We start from the raw sequence: 21,725 nt of genomic DNA, 5'->3' as shown, positions 1-21,725 counted from the left end.
GTGATAGTGAATGTGTGTCCGCTGTATTACTAACACCGTGACCGGAGGGGTTTTATATTATATATGAACACTATTTCCAAACAAACTTAAAACAGACCAAATAGAAAGAACACGATGCTCTGAAGTTCATTTACACTGCATAAGAAAACAAATACAACATGTTAGGGTAAATTATAACTTTACCATAAAAACTCAAAGTTATGAGATACTGAGTTATAATTATTCTTTAAAAGATTATTTTTAAAAGATTCATATTTATTGCAGGTATTTAGAGTTATGTAAATTCTAAATCACAATTGACAAATCATATTTCTATAATTTTAATTGTCATTAATTATAATTGTGATAATTATGACAATTAATCTGATTTCAGATGATTGACACATTAACGGCTCTCGAGTCTCTGACTGATGAACATCTCCCTCGAGCTCCTGTAGCTGCGCGAGGACCGCCGGGCGAGGTGACGTCACATCCGCCTGGGGAACTCATTCGTGTCTCCGCCCGGATCCAGGGAGCGGAACCTGCCCGACGCCGATAATGAGGGACTTGATGCATCATAGTAACTGTTCAGAGGTGTAGAGTTTGACTCATCTTATGATACACCTGTATTAACACTGACACATTCCTCCTCCCTCAGATCACCTGAAACTCTGCAGTATCAGAAACAGTTCAGTCCTACACTGAACACATGGACAACTAGACCACTCCGAAGGGGTTAAACACGGTTTTAGTGGACGACAATATTTGTCTGAGATACAATTATTTGAAGAAAAAAAAAATCTAAAGATTGATAAAATCTTTAAAGTTGCATCTTACTAATCAAAATGAAGCTGTGATGTATTTACTGTAGAAAATGTGCCAAATATTTTCACTGAACATGATCTACTTAATATCCTAATGATTTTTGATATAAAAGAGAAATGTATAATCTTATTTTTGATTTCTACGAATACTCCTGTGCTTCAGGGTCACAAATAACCACCCACCCATGAAGCGAAGCACAGATGCTCCAGGGACACGCAATCTTAATAAACAGAGTTACGCCAGACGTCTACATTTCATAACCAGACATTTTAGAGAAATGAAATTTAAAGATGAATATGTTTCGTGGATTGCACAGTTGTGATTTCTTCACGTCCGGTGGAGCGGTGACATGACCTAGCCACAGAACTTCAACTAATCCGACCAGATCAGCACTATTACACACAGGAAGAGATGGAGATGTGGTTCAGCGTGGCCTCGATCAGAAACACAACCACTGACACCTTTAACCTGAACACACAAACCTGAAGCAAGAGCAATACCTACACACAGATTTCATCAGTCATGAGTTATCAAGTAAAACACACAGAAACACGCACGAGCTCCACCAGGAAGACTTTAATTAAATAAAATGCTATTTACAACGAACTCATTCACATCTGATGCTCATACACACACACTCAGAGTGAGTGACAGCTCCTTCAGCCAATCAGCACGCAGCCTGTGGTCAGCAGGCGGAGTCCAGCATGTCCTCGGTGTCCCTCAGCTCGACCCGTCCTCCTGCACACCGTCCCCATCACGAGCCTGAGACACACACACAGCTGAGAAACACTTCCCCGTCCTCTACACACACAGCAGACGCACAGAAGCAGCTTCATCAAGCACCTTTATTCATCAGCAGTAGAAGCGTGGTCAAATCATGTACAACAGACGGACACTTGAGCACCTGTTTGATTAAAACCAGCACATCCATAAACCAATCACAATCATGGACCACCAATCAGAATAAAAGATCTGTGTGTGCATCTCCAACCACAGAATCATCATCATCATCATCATCATCTGAAACTCACCAGCATCCAGCTCACATTACACACAGCGGAGATCTTAAATATGACACTGAAATCATGAGAGATCTCGGAGACTTGAGCACAAATCACAGGAATAAACTCTTACAATACAAAACATAAAAGCTTTAAAAAAGACCCTTTATAAAAACCAGGGATCATTGTTAATGCAGGAACCAGGTGAAGAGAGCAGCGTGCATGAACGAGCGCCGCAGGTACACGAGAGCACCACCAGAGGACCTCGATCAAGACCACCTGCGTGTGTGTGTGTGTGTGTGAGGGAGAGAGAGAGGATGCTCGCGTGCAAGGCTTTATGCCTTCACCACAGTGACCTGTAAATACTGACATGATTAGATTACAAACATCTGTCGGCCAGAAACATGACCGCAGCATTACAGAGAAGTTAGATGAACAATCACAAGCATGCACGTCACGCTCTCTCACACACACACACACACACATGTTTGTTTTTGTGTAAAGTGTGTTCATCCCATAGGTGTAATGGTTTTTATTCTGTACAAACTGTATATTCTATGTCCCTTCACCAACCCTACACCTAACCCTAACCCTCACAGGAAACTTTGTGCATTTTTACTTTCTCAAAAAAACTCATTCTGTATGATTTATAAGTGTTTTGAAAAATGTGGACACTGGTTATGTCCTCATAAGTCACCCTACACACACACACACACACACACACACAGGAACTGGTAATTTAAAGAGAACATCATCATCATCAGCCGTGCAGGATTTGTGAGGTGTGTGAATCCTCAGCATCACTGCGTGGAGTGTGTGTGTGTGTGTGTGTGTGTGTGTTAGCGACTGATGGAGGACCTCCGAGAGAATCAGGCTGAAATGTTCCAGACGCAGTGGTTATGAGACTGATTGAGGATTTAAATACAAGTGAATCTACACACAACCCACGAGTCCTGCAGCACACGCCTTCTCTGCTGCGCAACACACAAGAGAGCAGCTATTACACACACACACACACAATACATGCTGAAACAGGTCACGAAGCAGCTGGGACGGACACACACTGTGCTGCAGCACGGTTTATACCTCTGCAGACATGACCGCTTCAGTTAGTTAGACACTACATCTACAGAGCCAGGCCACGCCAGAGAATGAGAGGACTTTCATCCAGACAACTAGCTCATCTCAGTTAGCTTCAGTTTGTGTTAGGTTATGGAAGCTTCTTTATATATATATATATGTGTGTGTGTGTGTGTGTGTGTGTGTGTGTGTGTGATTTTATCTTTTTTTAGTTTACATCTCAATATTTTTACTCCTCAGAATTCATCACTCAAATTCCTTGGAATTCTTTTTTCCTTGGAATTCTGAGTTTACATCTCACAATTTTTTTTTCTCACAATTTTTTTTTCATTTACATATTGGATTCCTGGCATTTGTCCTCAGAATTCTGGGCTCATATTTCACGATCCTGTTAAAGATATTTGTTCCTATCCAGCCACTGCAAGTTTACATGTCAGAATTGCAAGGAAAGACAGTCAGAATGGTAAGATAAAGAGTTGCCTTTACATTTTCTGGCAAGGCACAAGCTTCTGTAAATGCTAGTGTTAGTGGTTGAGTTTGTACAAATGTAAAAGTATATACATACATACATACACTATATATATATGCGTGTGTGTGTGGGGGGGGTTGAGTTTGTGCAAATGGAGAAGCAATGCTAAAATGCCACTTTGCTATAAAACTGCACAGACAGACAAACACTGCGGCTCATGTTCGACGGCTAGACTATGATAAGTGATGGCAGGAGCACAGAGTTCAGCTTTAGCGTGTGCTCGAGCGATGGTTTGCTGCAGGCGCGCTGGTCCCGTCGCTCTCTGAGAGTACCTCTTGCTCCAGGGTGTTGAAGCGGACACCCGACTGCCCGTCCTTCTGCTGCCACCCCACACACGGGAAGCACAGGAGCCGTTTGAAGGTGTCCCGCATGTCGTTGTCCCGGTAGGAGTAGATGATGGGGTTCATGAAGGAGTTGCACTCGGCCAGCACCAGGAAGTACTTCTCGTAGGTCAGGACTTTGCAGGATTTACACAAACCGTCCAGGAGCAGCAGCACCAGCCCCGGCGTCCAGCACACCACGAAACATCCTGCAGGACACAAGACCAGCACACCCTCACAAACACACAACTGACAACAGCTGAAACAACTACGACTGCACCGATCTGACACTTCAGTGTTCTGAATTATGACTTGATGAGTTGCTTCTGTTCCTCCAAAATCATAACACTATTACAATTATAATCAATGACAATAACTATAGCAATAACTATAATAAATGTAGTGGCAACTGAAAAAATGACCAATAATTACAACAAGACAACTATAATAACTATAATGTTAATTATCATGACTAACTATGAGTAGTAACTATATCTATAATAATTATAAAAATAACTAACTACAACTATAACAATAACTGTAACGCTAACTATAATGTAACTAACTATAACTAATAACTACAGTGATAACTGTACTGATAGCCTCAGTGATAACTGTACCGATTGCTTTATGTATGGAATATCAGTTGCAAAGAAAATGATTTTAAAACTTTGGAAGTCAGATACTGCGCCTCAGTTTAGGATCTGGTTAAGTGAGCTCTTTGGTATATTGCATATGGAGGAGGTCCGCTATGGCATGATGGACAATCTTAATAAATTTTCAGATATTTGGGAGCCATTTTTGGCTCACCTTGACAAATATAACACCGAGTTGGACCAGCAAGGGAGTTCATAGAGTGCTAACCACCTTTACCATCTCTGTTTAGTACTTGTGTTGAAATTCTAGTGTCAGTGGTGCAGCAGTGTACTTAATTATTGTGGTTTTTTAATATGCCCTGTTTTTTTTTTTTGGTGTCTGTGTTCTGTTTTGCTTGTGGTTTCCATTCTGTATATTTTTCCTGTTTGTTTTTTCTTTTGTTACTTGTATACAAAATTCTAATAAAAAACTAAAAAAAACTGTACCGATTGCCATAGTGATAACTGTACCGATAGCTACAGCGATAACTGTCCCGATAGCCATAGCGATAACTGTACCGATAGCTACAGCGATAACTGTACCAATAGCTATAGTGATAACTGTCCCGATAGCTATAGCGGTAACTGTACCGATAGCTACAGCGATAACTGTACCAATAGCTATAGTGATAACTGTCCCGATAGCTATAGCGATAACTGTACCGATAGCCACAGCGATAACTGTACCGATAGCTACAGCGATAACTGTCCCGATAGCTATAGCGATAACTGTACCAATAGCTATAGTGATAACTGTCCCGATAGCCATAGCGATAACTGTACCGATAGCCACAGCGATAACTGTACCGATAGCTACAGCGATAACTGTACCGATAGCCACAGCGATAACTGTACCGATAGCTACAGCGATAACTGTCCCGATAGCCATAGCGAAAACTGTCCCGATAGCCATAGCAATAACTGTACCGATAGCCATAGCGATAACTGTACCAATAGCCACAGCGATAACTGTACCAATAGCCACAGTGATAACTGTACCGATAGCCACAGGGATAACTGTACCGATAGCTATAGCGATAACTGTACCGATAGCCATAATGATAACTGTACCGATAGCTACAGTGATAACTGTACCGATAGCCATAACGATAACTGTACCAATAACTACAGTGATAACTGTACCGATAGCTATAGCGATAACTGTACCAATAGCCACAGCGATAACTGTACCAATAGCCACAGTGATAACTGTACCGATAGCCACAGGGATAACTGTACCGATAGCTATAGCGATAACTGTACCGATAGCCATAACGATAACTGTACCGATAGCTACAGTGATAACTGTACCGATAGCCATAGCGATAACTGTACCGATAGCCATAACGATAACTGTACCAATAACTACAGTGATAACTGTACCGATAGCTATAGCGATAACTGTACCAATAGCCATAGCGATAACTGTACCAATAACTACAGTGATAACTGTACCGATAGCTATAGTGATAACTGTACCGATAGCCATAGCGATAACTGTACCAATAACTACAGTGATAACTGTACCAATAGCTACAGTGATAACTGTACCGATAGCTATAGTGATAACTGTACCGATAGCCATAACGATAACTGTACCAATAACTACAGTGATAACTGTACCGATAGCTATAGCGATAACTGTCCCGATAGCCATAACGATAACTGTACCAATAACTACAGTGATAACTGTACCGATAGCTATAGTGATAACTGTACCGATAGCCATAACGATAACTGTACCAATAACTACAGTGATAACTGTACCGATAGCTATAGCGATAACTGTCCCGATAGCCATAACGATAACTGTACCAATAACTACAGTGATAACTGTACCGATAGCTATAGTGATAACTGTACCGATAGCCATAGCGATAACTGTACCAATAACTACAGTGATAACTGTACCGATAGCTACAGTGATAACTGTACCGATAGCTATAGTGATAACTGTACCGATAGCCATAACGATAACTGTACCAATAACTACAGTGATAACTGTACCGATAGCTATAGCGATAACTGTCCCGATAGCCATAACGATAACTGTACCAATAACTACAGTGATAACTGTACCGATGGCTATAGTGATAACTGTACCGATAGCCATAACGATAACTGTACCAATAACTACACTGATAACTGTACCGATAGCTACAGTGATAACTGTACCGATAGCTATAGTGATAACTGTACCGATAGCCATAACGATAACTGTACCGATAACTACAGTGATAACTGTACCTATAGCTATAGTGATAACTGTACCAATAGCCATAGCGATAACTGTACCAATAACTACAGTGATAACTGTACCGATAGCTATAGTGATAACTGTACCGATAGCCATAGCGATAACTGTACCAATAGCCATAGCGATAACTGTACCAATAACTACAGTGATAACTGTACCGATAGCTATAGCGATAACTGTACCGATAGCTATAGTGATAACTGTAACGCTAACTATAATGTAACTAACTATAATAATAACTGTAATAACTATAGTTGTAAAGAGAATCATAACAGCAAAAACTATAAAAATAACAACTTTTACAAAAAACTATAACAAGAACAATAATTGTAACTACAATGATAACTATAACCTCTTTATTGCTTTGAACAAGTCTTTGAGCAGGTTTTAATTACCAAGTCAAGAATTGTAATGACGGTCATTAATTACTACATGACAGGAAGTTAGAATAAAAATCAAGAGCTCTGATTGGCTGATTTGGCTGTGAATATCCACATGACAAATGGCTTTTGTTCATGTTTTGCATCTGCCAAATGCAGAAATATAAACTAATGTTTTTATGAAGTTCGTTTTATTAAATATTGTGAATGAGACGCAGTATTTCTGCAGTTCAGTTTGGTGCTGCTCCCTTTTCATTTGTAGGAGTGACACTGATTATGTGACTCTGAAAAAGGGTGTGTGATAAAACTGAAGGACAAACCTTACTTCTGTGAGATTCACGTTATTGCAAGACATCTTAGTGTTATCAGGCCGTTCTACTCGAAGTGAAATTTGTTGGCGATTTAAGTCAGTAATGCTCTGCTGATAGTTAGTGGTAAAAACCAGCGGGCGGTTTCAGATGCATGTTCAGGAAGTGTTTTAAGCACATGTGTGTTTATGGGTTATTTCCAAGACTTCAGATAGCACAAGCTTCCAGGAATGTTGTCAGATTGTGTGGAGATTCCTGTGTGTGAGGGCGAGCAGGCGTGATGTGCGTGGCTCTGTCAGAACATGCACTCGCCTCTCTGTCTCTACAGAAAGAAAAGCGAAGCGGAGATAGTGAAAACATGCAGGACCGGTCAGACGAGTCCAGACAGGCCTTCCTCCTACGCCTGTTTGTGTTTCAACGCTCAGCTGCTGCGTGCTATTCTCCAAACGCACGACGGGAGTTTACTCCACACATTCAGCCTTTCTGAACACATTCACATTCAGATCACCACTGTTCCTACATTTATAACATCAAGTCCTGAGACACAATGACACGATACAACTCGCAAAAGACTAACTATATCATCAGAGCTGTGATGTAGACGTCTGAATTAAAAGTGACGACACAAAATGGACAAGACAGATAGCGGTGAATATAATAACTCCAGCATAACTGTAATAATAACTAATAGGGCTGTGTGATATTGAAGAAAAAAAAAAAAAAACAAGATATGCAATATCTTGTTAAATATGATATTCAATATTGCTTAAAGAGTGAAAAATGTATTTATTTTACAATATTTCACAAATTGGAATGTGTTTCTTTCTTAGAAAGCGACCAGCAGTGTTTTAGCAGAACATAAAGAGTAATGTCACAAATGCGATGTGTATGTTCCTGTGGCTCTGCGGTAGACCACGGTGTTAGCAGCGCAAAAGGTTGTGGGTTCAATTCCCAGAGAACACACATACTGGTATAAAAATAAATAATAATAGCCCTAATAACTAGTCATATCTAAAACAATATCTATAGCGATGACTGTAACGATAACTATAGCATAACTGCGATGATAACTATAGCCAACAACAGAAACAATGATAACAACAGCTATAACACTAACTGTAACAAGAATCACAACTAATAATAACTATAACAATGACTAAAAACAGCAATAACTAAAAACAGTAACTATAACATCATCTATGATGATATCTATAACGATAACTATAACAATATTAGTAATAACTGTAATGAAAATTACAACTAATGTTAAATAACTACAAAGATGACCCTGACTATAACATTTGCAACTAAACATGATTATATCTATAAAGAGAATTACAATAACTACAACTATAACAGTAGCTATAATTACACCTACTATGACGATAACTACAAAGTAACTATGATAACTATAACTGTAACGAGAACCATAACTATAGCAATGACTTTTACTAGAACTATAAAGTCAGTAACGGTAAATATAATGAATACAGTAACAATCGTGATAAAAATAAAAAAATAACTGAAATAATACCATACTTTTCGGACTATAAGTCGCACATGAGTATAAGTCGCATCAGACCAAAAATATGTCATGATGAGGAACAGATGATGGTAGACTACAGGAGCACTGAGCAGGATAGAGCGCCATCTGGCGGCTGTAGACGGAAATGTTTTCTCTTGGTTCATGTCAAATTAATTTTGATAAATAAGTCGCACCTGACTGTAAGTCGCAGGACCAGCCAAACTATGAAAAAAAGTGTGACTTATAGTCCGGAAGACACGGTAATAATAACAATAACTATATGAGCATTCACACTAGCTGCGCTGTTGATTCAGCTGTTCTCTTAGAGCGATGATTAAAACTTTATGAGTATAGTTACTGCTGTGAACGACTCTTTGAGCAGTTTAAACCACTGAATCATTAACTCCTAATGATGGTCATTATTAATGCGTGATAGGAAAACAGTTCTGATGGAGTCATAATGAGTCCTACCCAGGATCATGACGACGGTCTTCATCAGGTTGACCACGGTCTCCTTGTGCTTGACCTGTGAGGTGTGCTGGCTCATGCGGCGGCTCTTGTGGCGCACGTAGACGAAGATGCGCGTGTAGACGGCCACCATGACGGTGAAGGTCAGCAGGTTGAGCACGGCCCAGAACACCAGGTAGCTGCGGCTGTAGAGCGGAGCCATGTTGGAGCACAGCTGGACGTCACAGAGGCAGTTCCAGCCCATGGAGGGCACCAGACCCAGCACGATGGCGATGAGCCAGATGCCCACGATCAGCAGCACCACCCGGTGGTTGGTCATCTTACTGTGCAGCTGCATGGTGAAGATGGTCTGGTGGCGCTCCAGCGCGATGGCCATCAGATTAATGACCGACGCCGTCAGACTGGTGTCCACCAAGCCCTGAGACACAAGAGCAGTGTTCACACCAGCACCGGTGCTTCAGACACTACTCGCCCAACACCACTCTCTAAGCCCCGCCCCCTCGACACACTAGGAAGTCTGGGAATATTCACTGTAAACTATAAGATGATGTTCTATTTCACTTCCAAACAAAATGTACATTTAATAGTATTTTAGTGTAAAATTACATTAAATGTAGGGTTAGATTGATTAGACATGATTATGAAGCAAGACTGCAGGTCTTCTCTCAGAATTCCTTACAGGAAACAGGAAGTGCATCACATCCTGTTGATCAACCAGCTCTCTGGTTTCATGCAGACTTAAAACGCATTCAACCAAGGAATATCATAAGAATCCCTTAACAATTGCATTTTTATGTCCTTGTTTTTGTCATAAAACACTGAATGATAAATCTAAATAGCAGTTCTTCAAGGTATTAGACAAAACTTTTATTTTGGTGTTGTAGTGTCCTGATTCATATGAACTTAAAATGCATTCAACCCATGAATACTCGAATAAATAAGCACACTTCCTCTCATAATGTGTATAAATGAATTCTTTTTTTTTTTACAATTTTATCAATCTTTTTAATTGTACTACAATCAAATACAAGAATTCCTTTTTTATTTTACCTCAATTTAAACAAACCTTTATTTCGGCATGTCTTGCTTTATACTGACTTTATGCAGTTAAACTTGGGAATATTTCTAAATAATTTCATCAGTGCATTTTTAACAATAAAAAATAATAATAATAAAGCACAAGGCTTCCTTTAAAACAAACACAGCATTTTGATTTCCTTGGTCAATCCCAGTTTCCACTGCAGCCCCAGACTCAGCGGAGCGCTCACCTGCCGCACGAACCACTGCTGCACGGACAGCTTGATGGTCCAGGGGCCCGTGTGGAACATCAGGTACATGTAGGAGATGCCTGCGAACAGGTCGGCCGCCGCCAGGTTCCCCAGCAGGTAGTAGATGGGGTAGTGGAACCTACGGTTCATGAAGATGGCCAGCATGACCAGGATGTTGGTGAAGATGACGAAGGCGGAGACTAACAGTCCCAGAGACACCACCACCACGTCTTTGGTGTGCCACTGTTCGCTGATGTTCTTCTTGCTGTGGTTGTAGAAGAAGCTCACGTTCTCGTGATCGTAGCAGAGCATCGTGACGAACACAGGAAGCACGCGATTGGACGGGACTGGAGGGGAGGGGCTTCACGGGTCAGAGGTCACTCATGAAGCCGGTCTGTCTGAAGAACCAGATCTACTGAGAACAGAGGGAACACGAGGAGAACATTAGAGACACCACACACACACAAAACCACCAGGAAACACATCAAACTCTTGGATCTGTGATGGATTTACTGCTGGGTCAGCGTCACGCATGATTACATCACTCTAATACAGTTATCATTATTATTTAAATCAGTGCAATTAATGCTCAAATGGGCCTCAATCTCTTCCTTCATTATTGAGAATTGGGTTTTAATCGCAGTTTATTAAAGTGTACATTATTCTTTCTTTAAATAAATAAATAAACACCTAAACCATGCGTTATTAGCAAATATATGTGTTATTATTATTATTATTTTGTAGTGACTTCTTATCATCTGCATGAAGACCAGGAACATGTTTTATGAACATTAGGATTTTCTACATTATTTTAATGACAAATAAGCAATTTTTCTATTTAAATAATAGGTACTGATGTTTCCCTTACATTAATGAGAAAGAGATGGTCTTTATTACAGTAATGAGAACGAGGCAAAAAATGAAACAAAACGAAAAGTATGTTGTTCACGAAAATGTGAATAAAGAAAATAAAGAAAATGGTGTTTTCTGAAGCAAAAATCTTGAAGTTATAACCTACTTTATTTTCTGACTGCCAGTTTGTTGGGATTGGGCTGAGAGCTGGTTAAACTGCACACAAGTGTCTCGTCAGAACGAAGAGATCACACACTGACCAGAGAAACCTGACCTCCACACCTCCCACTGAGAGGAGCTCCACCAATCACAGCGCACCTCTGGCCTCAGCCGCCTGGTGATTGGACGCCGCAGCTGGAGGATTCCAGTAACTCTGTTATCACCTCAAAAACCTCAGAGTCAACCCCCACAAGGACAAACTGCTGAAGAGAGACACGATCTGTCACCACACGCTCAGAAACTACCCCGCTCCCATCACACACCACCACTGCACTCATGAACACACTCCGATACAGCTCAGCCTGGCCTTCATGAGAACACACACACACACACATCTGCAGAGAGTTTAGAGGATGCTTCATTACCATAAAACCAAGAGAAAGATTATATTACATAGAGCAGATACAGAAATGAGAATAAGATTTGCTCTAAGAGCATCTTAAAACAGCTCTGTGTGTGTGTGTGTGTGTGTGTGTGTGTGTGTGTATACAGTCAACTGACCGTCACAACCCTCTTATGAACTTAAACCTGTTATTACAGAATCAGACACACCCTCGCTCTCACTGTCTGTGAACACACACACACACTCTTTCTCACACACACACACACACACACAGGAACTGGAGTGTGCGGTCAAACCCACAAGCACTTCATACATGAGACACAGCAGAAAACTGAGTCTGTGATTCCAGCAGTGACAGAGAGATGAAGAAACACACACACTCTCTCTCTCTCTCTCACACACACACACACACACACACAGAGAGAGAGACACACACACTCTCACACACACACACACACACACACACACAGGAACTGGAGTGTGAGGTCAAACCCACAAGCACTTCATACATGAGACACAGCAGAAAAAAACTGAGTCTGTGATTCCAGCAGTGACAGAGAGATGAAGAAACACACACACACTCTCTCTCTCTCTCTCTCTCACACACACACACAGAGAGAGAGAGACACACACACACACACTCTCACACACACACTCTCTCTCTCTCTCTCTCTCTCACACACACACAGAGAGAGAGACACACACACACACACTCTCACACACACACTCTCTCTCTCTCTCTCTCTCTCTCTCACACACACACACACACACACACTTTTCTCTCTCTCATACACTCACACACACACTCTCTCTCTCTCTCTCACACACACACACACACACACACACTCTCTCTCATACACTCACACACACTCTCTCTCTCACACACACACACACACACACTCTCTCTCTCTCTCTCTCTCTCACACACACACACACTCTCTCTCTCTCTCTCTCTCTCTCTCACACACACACACACACAGAGAGAGAGACACACACACACACACACACACTCACACACACACTTTATCTCTCTCTCTCTCTCTCTCTCTCTTCCTCTCTCACACACACACTCTCTCTCACACATCATCTGCTTCCGTCTCAGTCTTTCACTTCCTCTTCAGGAATCTCTTGACTGTAGTATTCTCAGACTGGTTTGGGAAATGTGATGACTCTTCAAGTTTCTCACAGATTTAAAGGAATCTGTCAGGACTTCATGTTCAGATTTATGCTGAATTTATTATAATACTAACATGTGAAAAACATTAAATCAAAGATTAATGTTGTTTGTCTGATCACTTTTGCAGTGTCTATTATTAAATATGTATCCAGGCATGTTATTATTTTTGAGCATATTATAATTAATACTGCAGCATTCCATGAAAAATAATATTGATTTCATAACGACTTTAAGACAAGACAGTACAGTGAAATATAGTAAACACTGATCTAGACCTCACTATACAGACATGATTTTTTAACCATATTTTTAGGAGTTGAATGTTGAAGGAATCAGTGTGAATATTATCCATTTTTCAATCTAGAGAATATGGCAGTGATATTAAAGCAGCAGTAGCAGAGCTGTGTAGAATGTAGATATGAAAAAATATATAGAAAAAATAACATCTAGAAACTGATTTCTGAGCGCGATGCTAACGGTCTAATCAGATTCAATGATTTGTGCTAAGCTAAGCTAAAGCATTCCAGTCAGACCTGAGATCAGCTGAATGTGTTCAGTAACGGTAACTCAAGAGTTAAACTCCAGGGAGCTGAAGACGAGCCTAATATCACCAAACAAGTGGAGTGTTTCTTTATAATGTGTATGTTGAATGTTTTCTCTCTTCTAGTCTGACAGAAAACATGTTATGGAAGAACAATAGATCAAACTCTCCAAACGAAAACACACGGGTTTAGTCTCTCCGCGGAGATTTTGGGGTTAATTTAATCGATAAAATAAAAACAGCTCCGAACAACAATAACAATGTGTCTATGATTTTAAATATTAATGTGGTGGTGAAATAGCAAACAAACACTCGCCATTCATATATTCACACATTTCACCTATGTAACACACACATATACACACACACAGCGCTTTCTCTTTCTCTCACACACACACACTCTCTCACTCACTCTCTCTCTCTCTCTCTCTCTCTCTCTCTCACACACACACACACACACACACACACACACACACACACACACACACACACACACACACACACACACTTACTCTAGTTAATACTTAAATTAATTTTCTGATTTGAGCTCACAGTCATAGATGCGCTGCTGAAACTCTCTGAGCCGCACAAAGCTGCTGAAAGTGCGGGAAAGGTTCGGAGCTCCACGGTACTCACGGTGTCCTCGCGCCGCTCCGCCGCTCGTGATCAGTTCAGTCCGGTCGATTCGGACCGAGGCTCATGTCTCTGCTCGGCTCGTGCTCTCCTCGGGCGCGCGCACTCACTCACTCACCTGTATGCGGATGCTGGGGGAGGGGGCGGGGTCTATGGGGACGCGGCTGATTGGTTTGCAGGTGACGTGATTGACCAATGAGAGACGCCGAATATTTTGAACTTTGGCTTCTGCTAAAAAATTGTGCTAAAAAACCTTTAAAACGTGAAGATTTGAGCTCATCGTTATTGTGTTTTGCACTCATTTTGGTTTGACATTTGTTTAAAATACCCCAAAACCTGCAGCACAACACATGTGGAAGTTTTACTATTTTCTATTCTGTTAGAAGTCATAGATTAAAATCATACCTAATCTTATAAATCATATGCACAAATTTAAATGTTGATCATTTACAACATCTTAAATATTAAAATATCATGTCACATATGCCCGAGGTTCTGTGTGTGTGTGTGCGTGTGTGTGTATGTGTGTGTGTGTGTGTGTGTGTGTGTGTGTGTGTATAAGTGTGTCATATGGAGCTGTTTACTATCATCTTGTACAGATTTGAGGAGGAGGCTGCTGAAATATCACTCTGCCAACACACACACACACACACACACGCACACACACACACACACAGAGCCTTAAGTTGTTCTTGGATCTTTAAGCATTTCTGCCCATGAGAAATGATGTCATTCACTCCGAATGTCAGGCACGGAAACACATGCACACACACACACACACACACACACATACACACACACATAAAAGAATATAACATAACAGAGTAACACTGATACTTTCGAAACATCCTGCCTGAAATCAAGAATCACGCACACACACACACACACACACACACCAAGATCTTTATCAGTGTAAATCAGACACACACACTCACAAACATTTTTATCAGTGTAAATCACACACACACAAAGATCTTTATCAGTTTAAATCACACACACGCTCACAAATATCTTTATCAGTGTAAATCACACACATTCACACCTCATCCTTCTTCACGTGTGTGTGTGTGTGTGTGTGTGTGTGTTGCTCCCTCTGCTGGTGGAGATGTTCATTTACACTTGTACTAAGACTCTCATTAAAGCCACAGACTCTTTATTATTGTTAGATGTGGCAAATTTCATCAGGAATCAGTCCAGGGGTGTATTCCAGAAAGTGTTTTTGATGGAAAAGGGAAACTCAGGGTGTTCGGTTCCAGTAAAAGACCACACTAAACCTCTGACCCTCACCTGGTCAGGAGCTGGTTTTCTTCAGTAAACCCAGAGTTTATTACAGACTCCTCTCCCTTTGTAAAGCGTAAGCGATGTTTAAATACCTCTGATATTTAAATACTTCCTTCTTCCTTCTCTTAATGTTCTTTCTCCCCGTATTATGAAACACATTTCTGAATTAGTTGGAACATGTTTTTTCTGAATAAAAGCTTGAGCACAGGGACTATCCCCGACATACTAAAACAAGCCACTGTTACACCTCTCCTTAAGAATCCTTCACTTGATTATAGAGATTTTAATAATTTTCGACCTCTCCCGACACTTCCTTTTATTACAAAAATATTGGAGAAAACGGTTCTCTATCAACTCTGTCAAACTTGGTAATTCTTTTTTCCTTGCCAGCCCAACTCTGTTGTGGAGTGCCACAGGGGTCTATTCTCGCACCGTTTCTTTTGTCTCTGTATCTGATTCCTCTCGGCTCCATTTTCAGAAAGCATGGTGTATAATTTCATTGCTATACAGATGATACACAAATTTATTTGCCTCTTATACGCAACAAAGATTCTGCTCTGAGATCTCTTCTCAAAACTTTTTATTTCTGAATAAATCCAAAACCGAGGTTATAGTCTTTGGCCCCCATGACAGCTTTAATTGCAGTAACATTGATCTGGATTACCTTTCTCCAAGTTCATCTTGCACTAACAACTTGTTTTCTCTGGCACCACAACCTCAAATTTGAAAAACTAATAAATGCGGTGATTAGTTCTTGTTTCTTCCAGCTACGTCTTCTCTCTAATGTCAAATCCTCTCTTTCTGAGAAAACCTTGGAGATTGCTATCCATGCTCTCATTACATCACAGTTGGATTATTGCGACTCTCTGCTGCTGCAAAGTTCCTCAAAAGAAAACGTGAATTCGATCATGTGTCTCTTATCTTAATATCACTGCATTGGCTACCTGTGCTTTCTGAGTTTAAAATTCTTCTCTTTGTTGTTAAATCCGTAAGCAATCTGGCACCGAGCTATTTGTCCGAGCTTCTCTGTCCTCACAATCGAAACCTGAGGTCTGGTGATCAGAGACGTTTGGCTTTCCCCAGATCAGATCACGGCTAAAGAAAAGAGGAGACAGAGCCTTTGTGATTCCCGGGCCTAGACTGTGGAACGGCTCAATCTCTAACTGTTTTTAAATCTTCTCTTAAAACCTTTCTTTTTTTCTTCAGCTTTTAATTCATTGTGATATCATGCCATGAAAGTGTTTTTTATTCTTTTTATTTTATCTTGTGTATTGTTCAGCCCTTTATTCAGCCCTGCTTGCTGTTTTTAAATGTACTATATAAATAAATACAAACTTGAAACTTGAAACACCTCACTCATTCATCCATGCTACAAAGGCTGCTTTAATTGCTGAGGTTTTAACCTTATTTCAAATAAAAATATATAGATTCTTAAATCAAAATATATATATAATATTTAGTCTTGTTTGCAGAGTTAACAAGTAAAATGATCTGCCAGTGGGTAAGAAAAAACTAATCTTAATGCAAATGGAAACAAGATTTTTCTCATGGCACCACTTTTATTTTCATCATGCAGACACTGTAAATGTGACAACAATGGCATGCTTCTTTACACTGGATCCTGCATTAATTCACAGAGTTACATTTACATCAGGAGAGGAACTTATTTTACTTTATTTTATTTAGCCATATCCACATGCATATTTATTTGAGTGAAACCTCTTTTAATTGGTGTTAACTTGATAACATCTTGTGTTCTGTGACCTCTGGAGTTAAACTAATTGTAATTTCCTTCAGGGTTTCCAGTGTGGCTGGATGCATTGATTACACCATCACACTTCTGAAGATGAAGCTGATGACTGTATGGAAAGGAAGGAAATGATTCACAGTTTATTTGGTCATCTTTATTCCCTACAAATACAAAAGCAACCTGACCTTCAGTCAATGATGAGCCACAAACACTGACGTTCTACTGCTTTATATAAAGACGCTGATACAGTGGTGATCTCTGTGTTAAGTGCTTCAGCACATACATGTGTGTTACAGCTGACAATGAACTGCAGTGATTTGAGTAAAAGTCATGCTTTTAGTTACTTTACTATTTCACATTAAGTGTTTGCAGTTTTATATTAAAGGGGGGGTGAAATGCTATTTCATGCATACTGAGTTTTTTACACTGTTAAAGAGTTGGATTCCCATGCTAAACATGGACAAAGTTTCAAAAATTAAGTTGTACGTTTGAAGGAGTATTTCTGTTCCCAAAATACTCCTTCCGGTTTGTCACAAGTTTGGGAAAGTTTTTTTCGAGTATGGCTCTGTGTGACGTTAGATGGAGCAGAATTTCCTTATATGTGTCCTGAGGCACTTCTGCCGGAAGAGTGCGCGCTCCCGTATAGCAGAGCACTGAGAGCACAACAGACTTCACTGATCAGAGCCAGAGCGTCGCCAAATGACACAAAAGAAGTGTGTTTTTGGTTGCCAGGGCAAGACAACCCTGCACAGATTACCAAAAGAGAAACAGCATTAAGGGACCAGTGGATGGAGTTTATTTTTACAGAGCATCAACGGAGTTGTGCAAGTGTTTGTGTTTGTTCCCTGCATTTCAAAGATGCTTGTTTTACAACAAGGTCCTGTTTGACGACGGATTTGCACATCGTTTATTTCTTAAGGATGATGCAATGCCAACGAAAAAGGGTCACGATGGTGTGTTGGAACCGCAGGCGGTGAGTAAAACTGCTTCAAATATCTCTGCCTCCTTGTTAGTGCGTCCCCTCCCATGCCGGAGACCCGGGTTCGAGCCCCGCTCGGAGCGAGTCGTTGCTGCTGCTGCTCTCGTTCAGTTTCAGCCTCTGGATCTGATTCTGGATCATAAATAAACGGCTGAATCTGACTGTTAGCCATGGTTTGTTTTGGATGATGGTTTTACCCTCACGATAATGTCACAGCTTCCAAACGCTCTCAACGCAAAAGCCTACTCGCGCTCGTGATTCTTTAGCTCCGCCCACACGTCACGCCTCCAGACGCTCGTGTTTTTCTGGGAAAAATCGTTACAGACTATTTTTCTCTTATGAATATAATAAAACTAAAGACTTTTTGGAGTTATGAAGGATGCAGTACTACTCTATAGGTACTCAAGATTAACAGGATATTGAGTGAAAACGAGCATTTCACCCCCCCTTTAAGAAATATTCCTTCTCAGTGAAATCAAATGAAATAAGTTCATAGTACTGACATCGAATGAATGCTAGTTTATAAACTCGAACTGTTTGAAGCAGTTGGATTGGAGTACTTTTATATTAAGGCCTATGTGAAAAAAGCTTTAGACTATGTGGAAAAAGATGCTGCTCATTGAAATTGATATAGGCCTACACACTAAATTATATTTATTGAATGTCAAATATTTTTAAAGTCAGATTTTTTATTTGTAAAGCCGTTTCAGGCTTGAAGCTTTACTTGCTAGAATTATGTGTATTTTTTTGCCCCCTTGGGATTCCATGAAAATGAATATTAGTTTTATAAATGACCTTTCTTCCAGTTTTCACATAATAAAATTGATTTAGAATTAAAGTTACGTATTCTGTAGTATGCAAAGTCATTTGGCGGGAGCTGTTGCCACGGTGAATCATAATTTCGGAGCTCCATTGATCGTGGATCAGGTACTGAGATGCTGTGTTCGAAATGCCATACTATCATACTACTCTTACTATTTCTGCAGTATCCAGTATGTGTGATGATCTTCTGTCAGCACCAAATACCCGGATGACCTACAGTATTTACCAGAATCTGCTGAATATAACTCAGGTAGACTGAAGTCAGATCAGAAGCTGTGTTCATACTAGCACACAACTGCATGTGCTGCAGTCTGCTGCGTGTGTCCTGTGAAGAGTAAGAGAATGTTCTGTATGCGTGGAATGCTACATTTGCTGAAATGTGATGTATGCATCTGAAGACACTGCATGGGACACTGTTTCCCAGAATGCAATGCTCTCCATTTAATGTTTTATCTTCAAACATGTGAGTGAACTGGAGGCGGGGAATGGTAATTATAAAACACTATTATACAAACATGTTACTGTAAACTACAAACTATCACTGTGCATCTAAAAACAATATCTTAAGTAGGACATAAATTGTACTTTAATATCTACAGCATGTTTCTGATCAACTCAAATGACGTCACCTCTATCTCTATAGTGCCTTATAAAGTACAGATTATTTTATTATTAAGATATTGATTAATAAACATATTAAAGTACTATTATATACAAACCCAATTCTAAAAAAGTTGGGACACTGTACAAATTGTGAGTAAAAAAGGAATGGAATATCTTACAAATCTCATGAACTTCTATTTTATTCACAATAGAATATAGATATCAAATGTTGAAAGTGAGACATTTTGAAATGTCAAGCCAAATATTGGCTCATTTTGGATTTCATGAGAGCTACACATTCCAAAAAAGTTGGGACAGGTAGCAATAAGAGGCTGGAAAAGTTAAATGAACATATAAGGAACAGCTGGAGGACCAATCTGCAACTTGTTAAGAAGTTGTGGCCTAGTGGTTAGAGAGTTCGACTACTAACCCTAGGGTTGTGGGTTCGAGTCTTGGGCCGGCAATACCACGACTGAGCTGCCGAACCCTCAACTGCTCCCCGGTGCAGGATATAATGGATGCCCAGTGCTTTGGGTGTGTGTTCAATCCCAGACCACATACTGCATCAATTACAACATCATGACTGTGTAGAAGAAGGATCCGGGTCCTGAAATGACCAGCCTGCAGTCCAGATCTTTCACCCATAGAAAACATTTGGTGCATCATAAAGAGGAAGATGTGACAAAGAAGACCTAAGACAGTTGAGCAACTAAAAGCCTGTATTAGACAAGAATGGGACAGCATTCCTATTCCTAAACTTGAGCAGCTTGTCTCCTCAGTCCCCAGACGCTTGCAGACTGTTATAAAAAGAAGAGGGGGTGACACACAGTGCTAAACATGGCCTTGTCCCAACTGTTTTGAAATGTGTTGACGCCATGAAATTTTAAATCAACTTGTTGGTTTTAATGGACACTTTAAAAAGGTCCCTGTTGGTCTCTATTGGTAATTTGCTTTCTTCTAGTGGTGGCATGTATTGTCTATTGGATACCATTAAGGACCAATAGAACACCTGTGGAAAACACCAGACATCATTTGGACGTCGTTTTTTTGGGCTATATCAACTCAGCCCGTCATGGCCAGTTGGCCTTTGCTTGTTCCCTCGGATTTGGTCCAAATATAGCCCAAAAGTCCACGTTTAAAATTGGGGTTTGTTTGGTCCATCTAATTTAGTCCAAATTTAGCAGAAGCACGTTTATTTCGGACCACATGTAGCCCTAACATCTAGTCATGAACATAAAGGTAGCAGATTCGACATCTGACTGATGCACTGTAAACATAGAAATTTATTTTGATATGTAAAAATACATCAGACATAAAGCTTAAAAATTGGTCCTCGTGTGTAAATATGTGCGAAAACATTCATGTGTTTTTAATCAATGTTTTTTTTTTCAATGTTATTTCTACACCACGTTTACTATTTCTATATTATTATATTATATTATATTATATTATATTATATTATATTAAATTATATTATATTATATTATCGTAACCTAAATTCTGCGTTACCTCTACGTGCTTTGGGCGCGGTGGAGGACGTCACTATGGAAACGGGACGGCAGCTCTGTGTGTCTATATATATATATATATATATATATATATATATATATATATGCACACAACAATATCAGATTTTTTTAATGCTCAATATGCCAAAGAGACATTGTTACTAAACTAAAGTAAACACTGATCTCCATCATGGTAGTGAAAAAAAAGCAGATGAAACCTCTGTAACTCTCAATAAGATCTTCTGTAGACATATGACATAAATAAATTCAGTCTGGTTAGTAATGTGAATCTGGTGAAGCTGTTTTAACTTCAGTGTTACTCAAACACTCTGTAGTGTGCACACATTATGAGTGTTCATTTAAAACTGAGGATTTTGTTGTGGAGTGTAAAGGGTTAAAGATTTAAGAGAAAGAAACAACAGCATGAAACAAAATTTAACAG

At 40.0% G+C, this 21,725-nt stretch overlaps 1 protein-coding gene across 11 annotated transcripts; it reads right to left on the bottom strand.

Annotated features, from left to right (window-relative positions):
- Window positions 1-1,365: 1,365 nt before the first annotated feature.
- Window positions 1,366-14,484, bottom strand: LOC127949508 (lysophosphatidic acid receptor 1-A). 11 transcript variants are annotated; one of them, XM_052546900.1, is made up of 6 exons: window positions 14,344-14,476; window positions 11,594-11,849; window positions 10,576-10,990; window positions 9,311-9,725; window positions 3,687-3,943; window positions 1,366-1,566 (listed from the first exon to the last, which is right to left on the bottom strand). In XM_052546900.1, exons 3-6 carry the CDS (start codon window positions 10,885-10,887, stop codon window positions 1,525-1,527), a joined length of 1,026 nt encoding a protein of 341 aa, XP_052402860.1. In that variant the 5' UTR covers window positions 10,888-10,990; window positions 11,594-11,849; window positions 14,344-14,476; the 3' UTR covers window positions 1,366-1,524. The 11 variants fall into 11 exon arrangements, with proteins under 11 accessions (XP_052402860.1, XP_052402850.1, XP_052402849.1 ...); XM_052546890.1 differs by lacking the exon at window positions 1,366-1,566 and having other exon boundaries at window positions 1,636-3,943; window positions 11,594-11,846; window positions 14,344-14,484; XM_052546889.1 differs by lacking the exon at window positions 1,366-1,566 and having other exon boundaries at window positions 1,636-3,943.
- Window positions 14,485-21,725: the final 7,241 nt, after the last annotated feature.

Source organism: Carassius gibelio, chromosome B1 (genome assembly GCF_023724105.1).
Source record: "Carassius gibelio isolate Cgi1373 ecotype wild population from Czech Republic chromosome B1, carGib1.2-hapl.c, whole genome shotgun sequence".
In the NCBI taxonomy this organism is placed as follows: Eukaryota; Metazoa; Chordata; class Actinopteri; order Cypriniformes; family Cyprinidae; genus Carassius; species Carassius gibelio.
The sequence above is the reverse complement of the archived record's forward strand: the minus strand, read 5'-3'. Positions and strand labels throughout refer to the sequence as shown.

Bases quoted from the DNA above. Each gene is read 5' to 3' on its own strand.
- LOC127949508 (XM_052546890.1), bottom strand. From the start codon at position 10,887: ATGCTCTGCTACGATCACGAGAACGTGAGCTTCTTCTACAACCACAGC. The intron at 9,726-10,575 runs GTGAGCGCTCCG...CTTGTGTCTCAG, and splicing joins AGCAGTGGTTCGTGCGGCAG to GGCTTGGTGGACACCAGTCT. The intron at 3,944-9,310 runs GTAGGACTCATT...TGTGTCCTGCAG, and splicing joins GACCGTCGTCATGATCCTGG to GATGTTTCGTGGTGTGCTGG.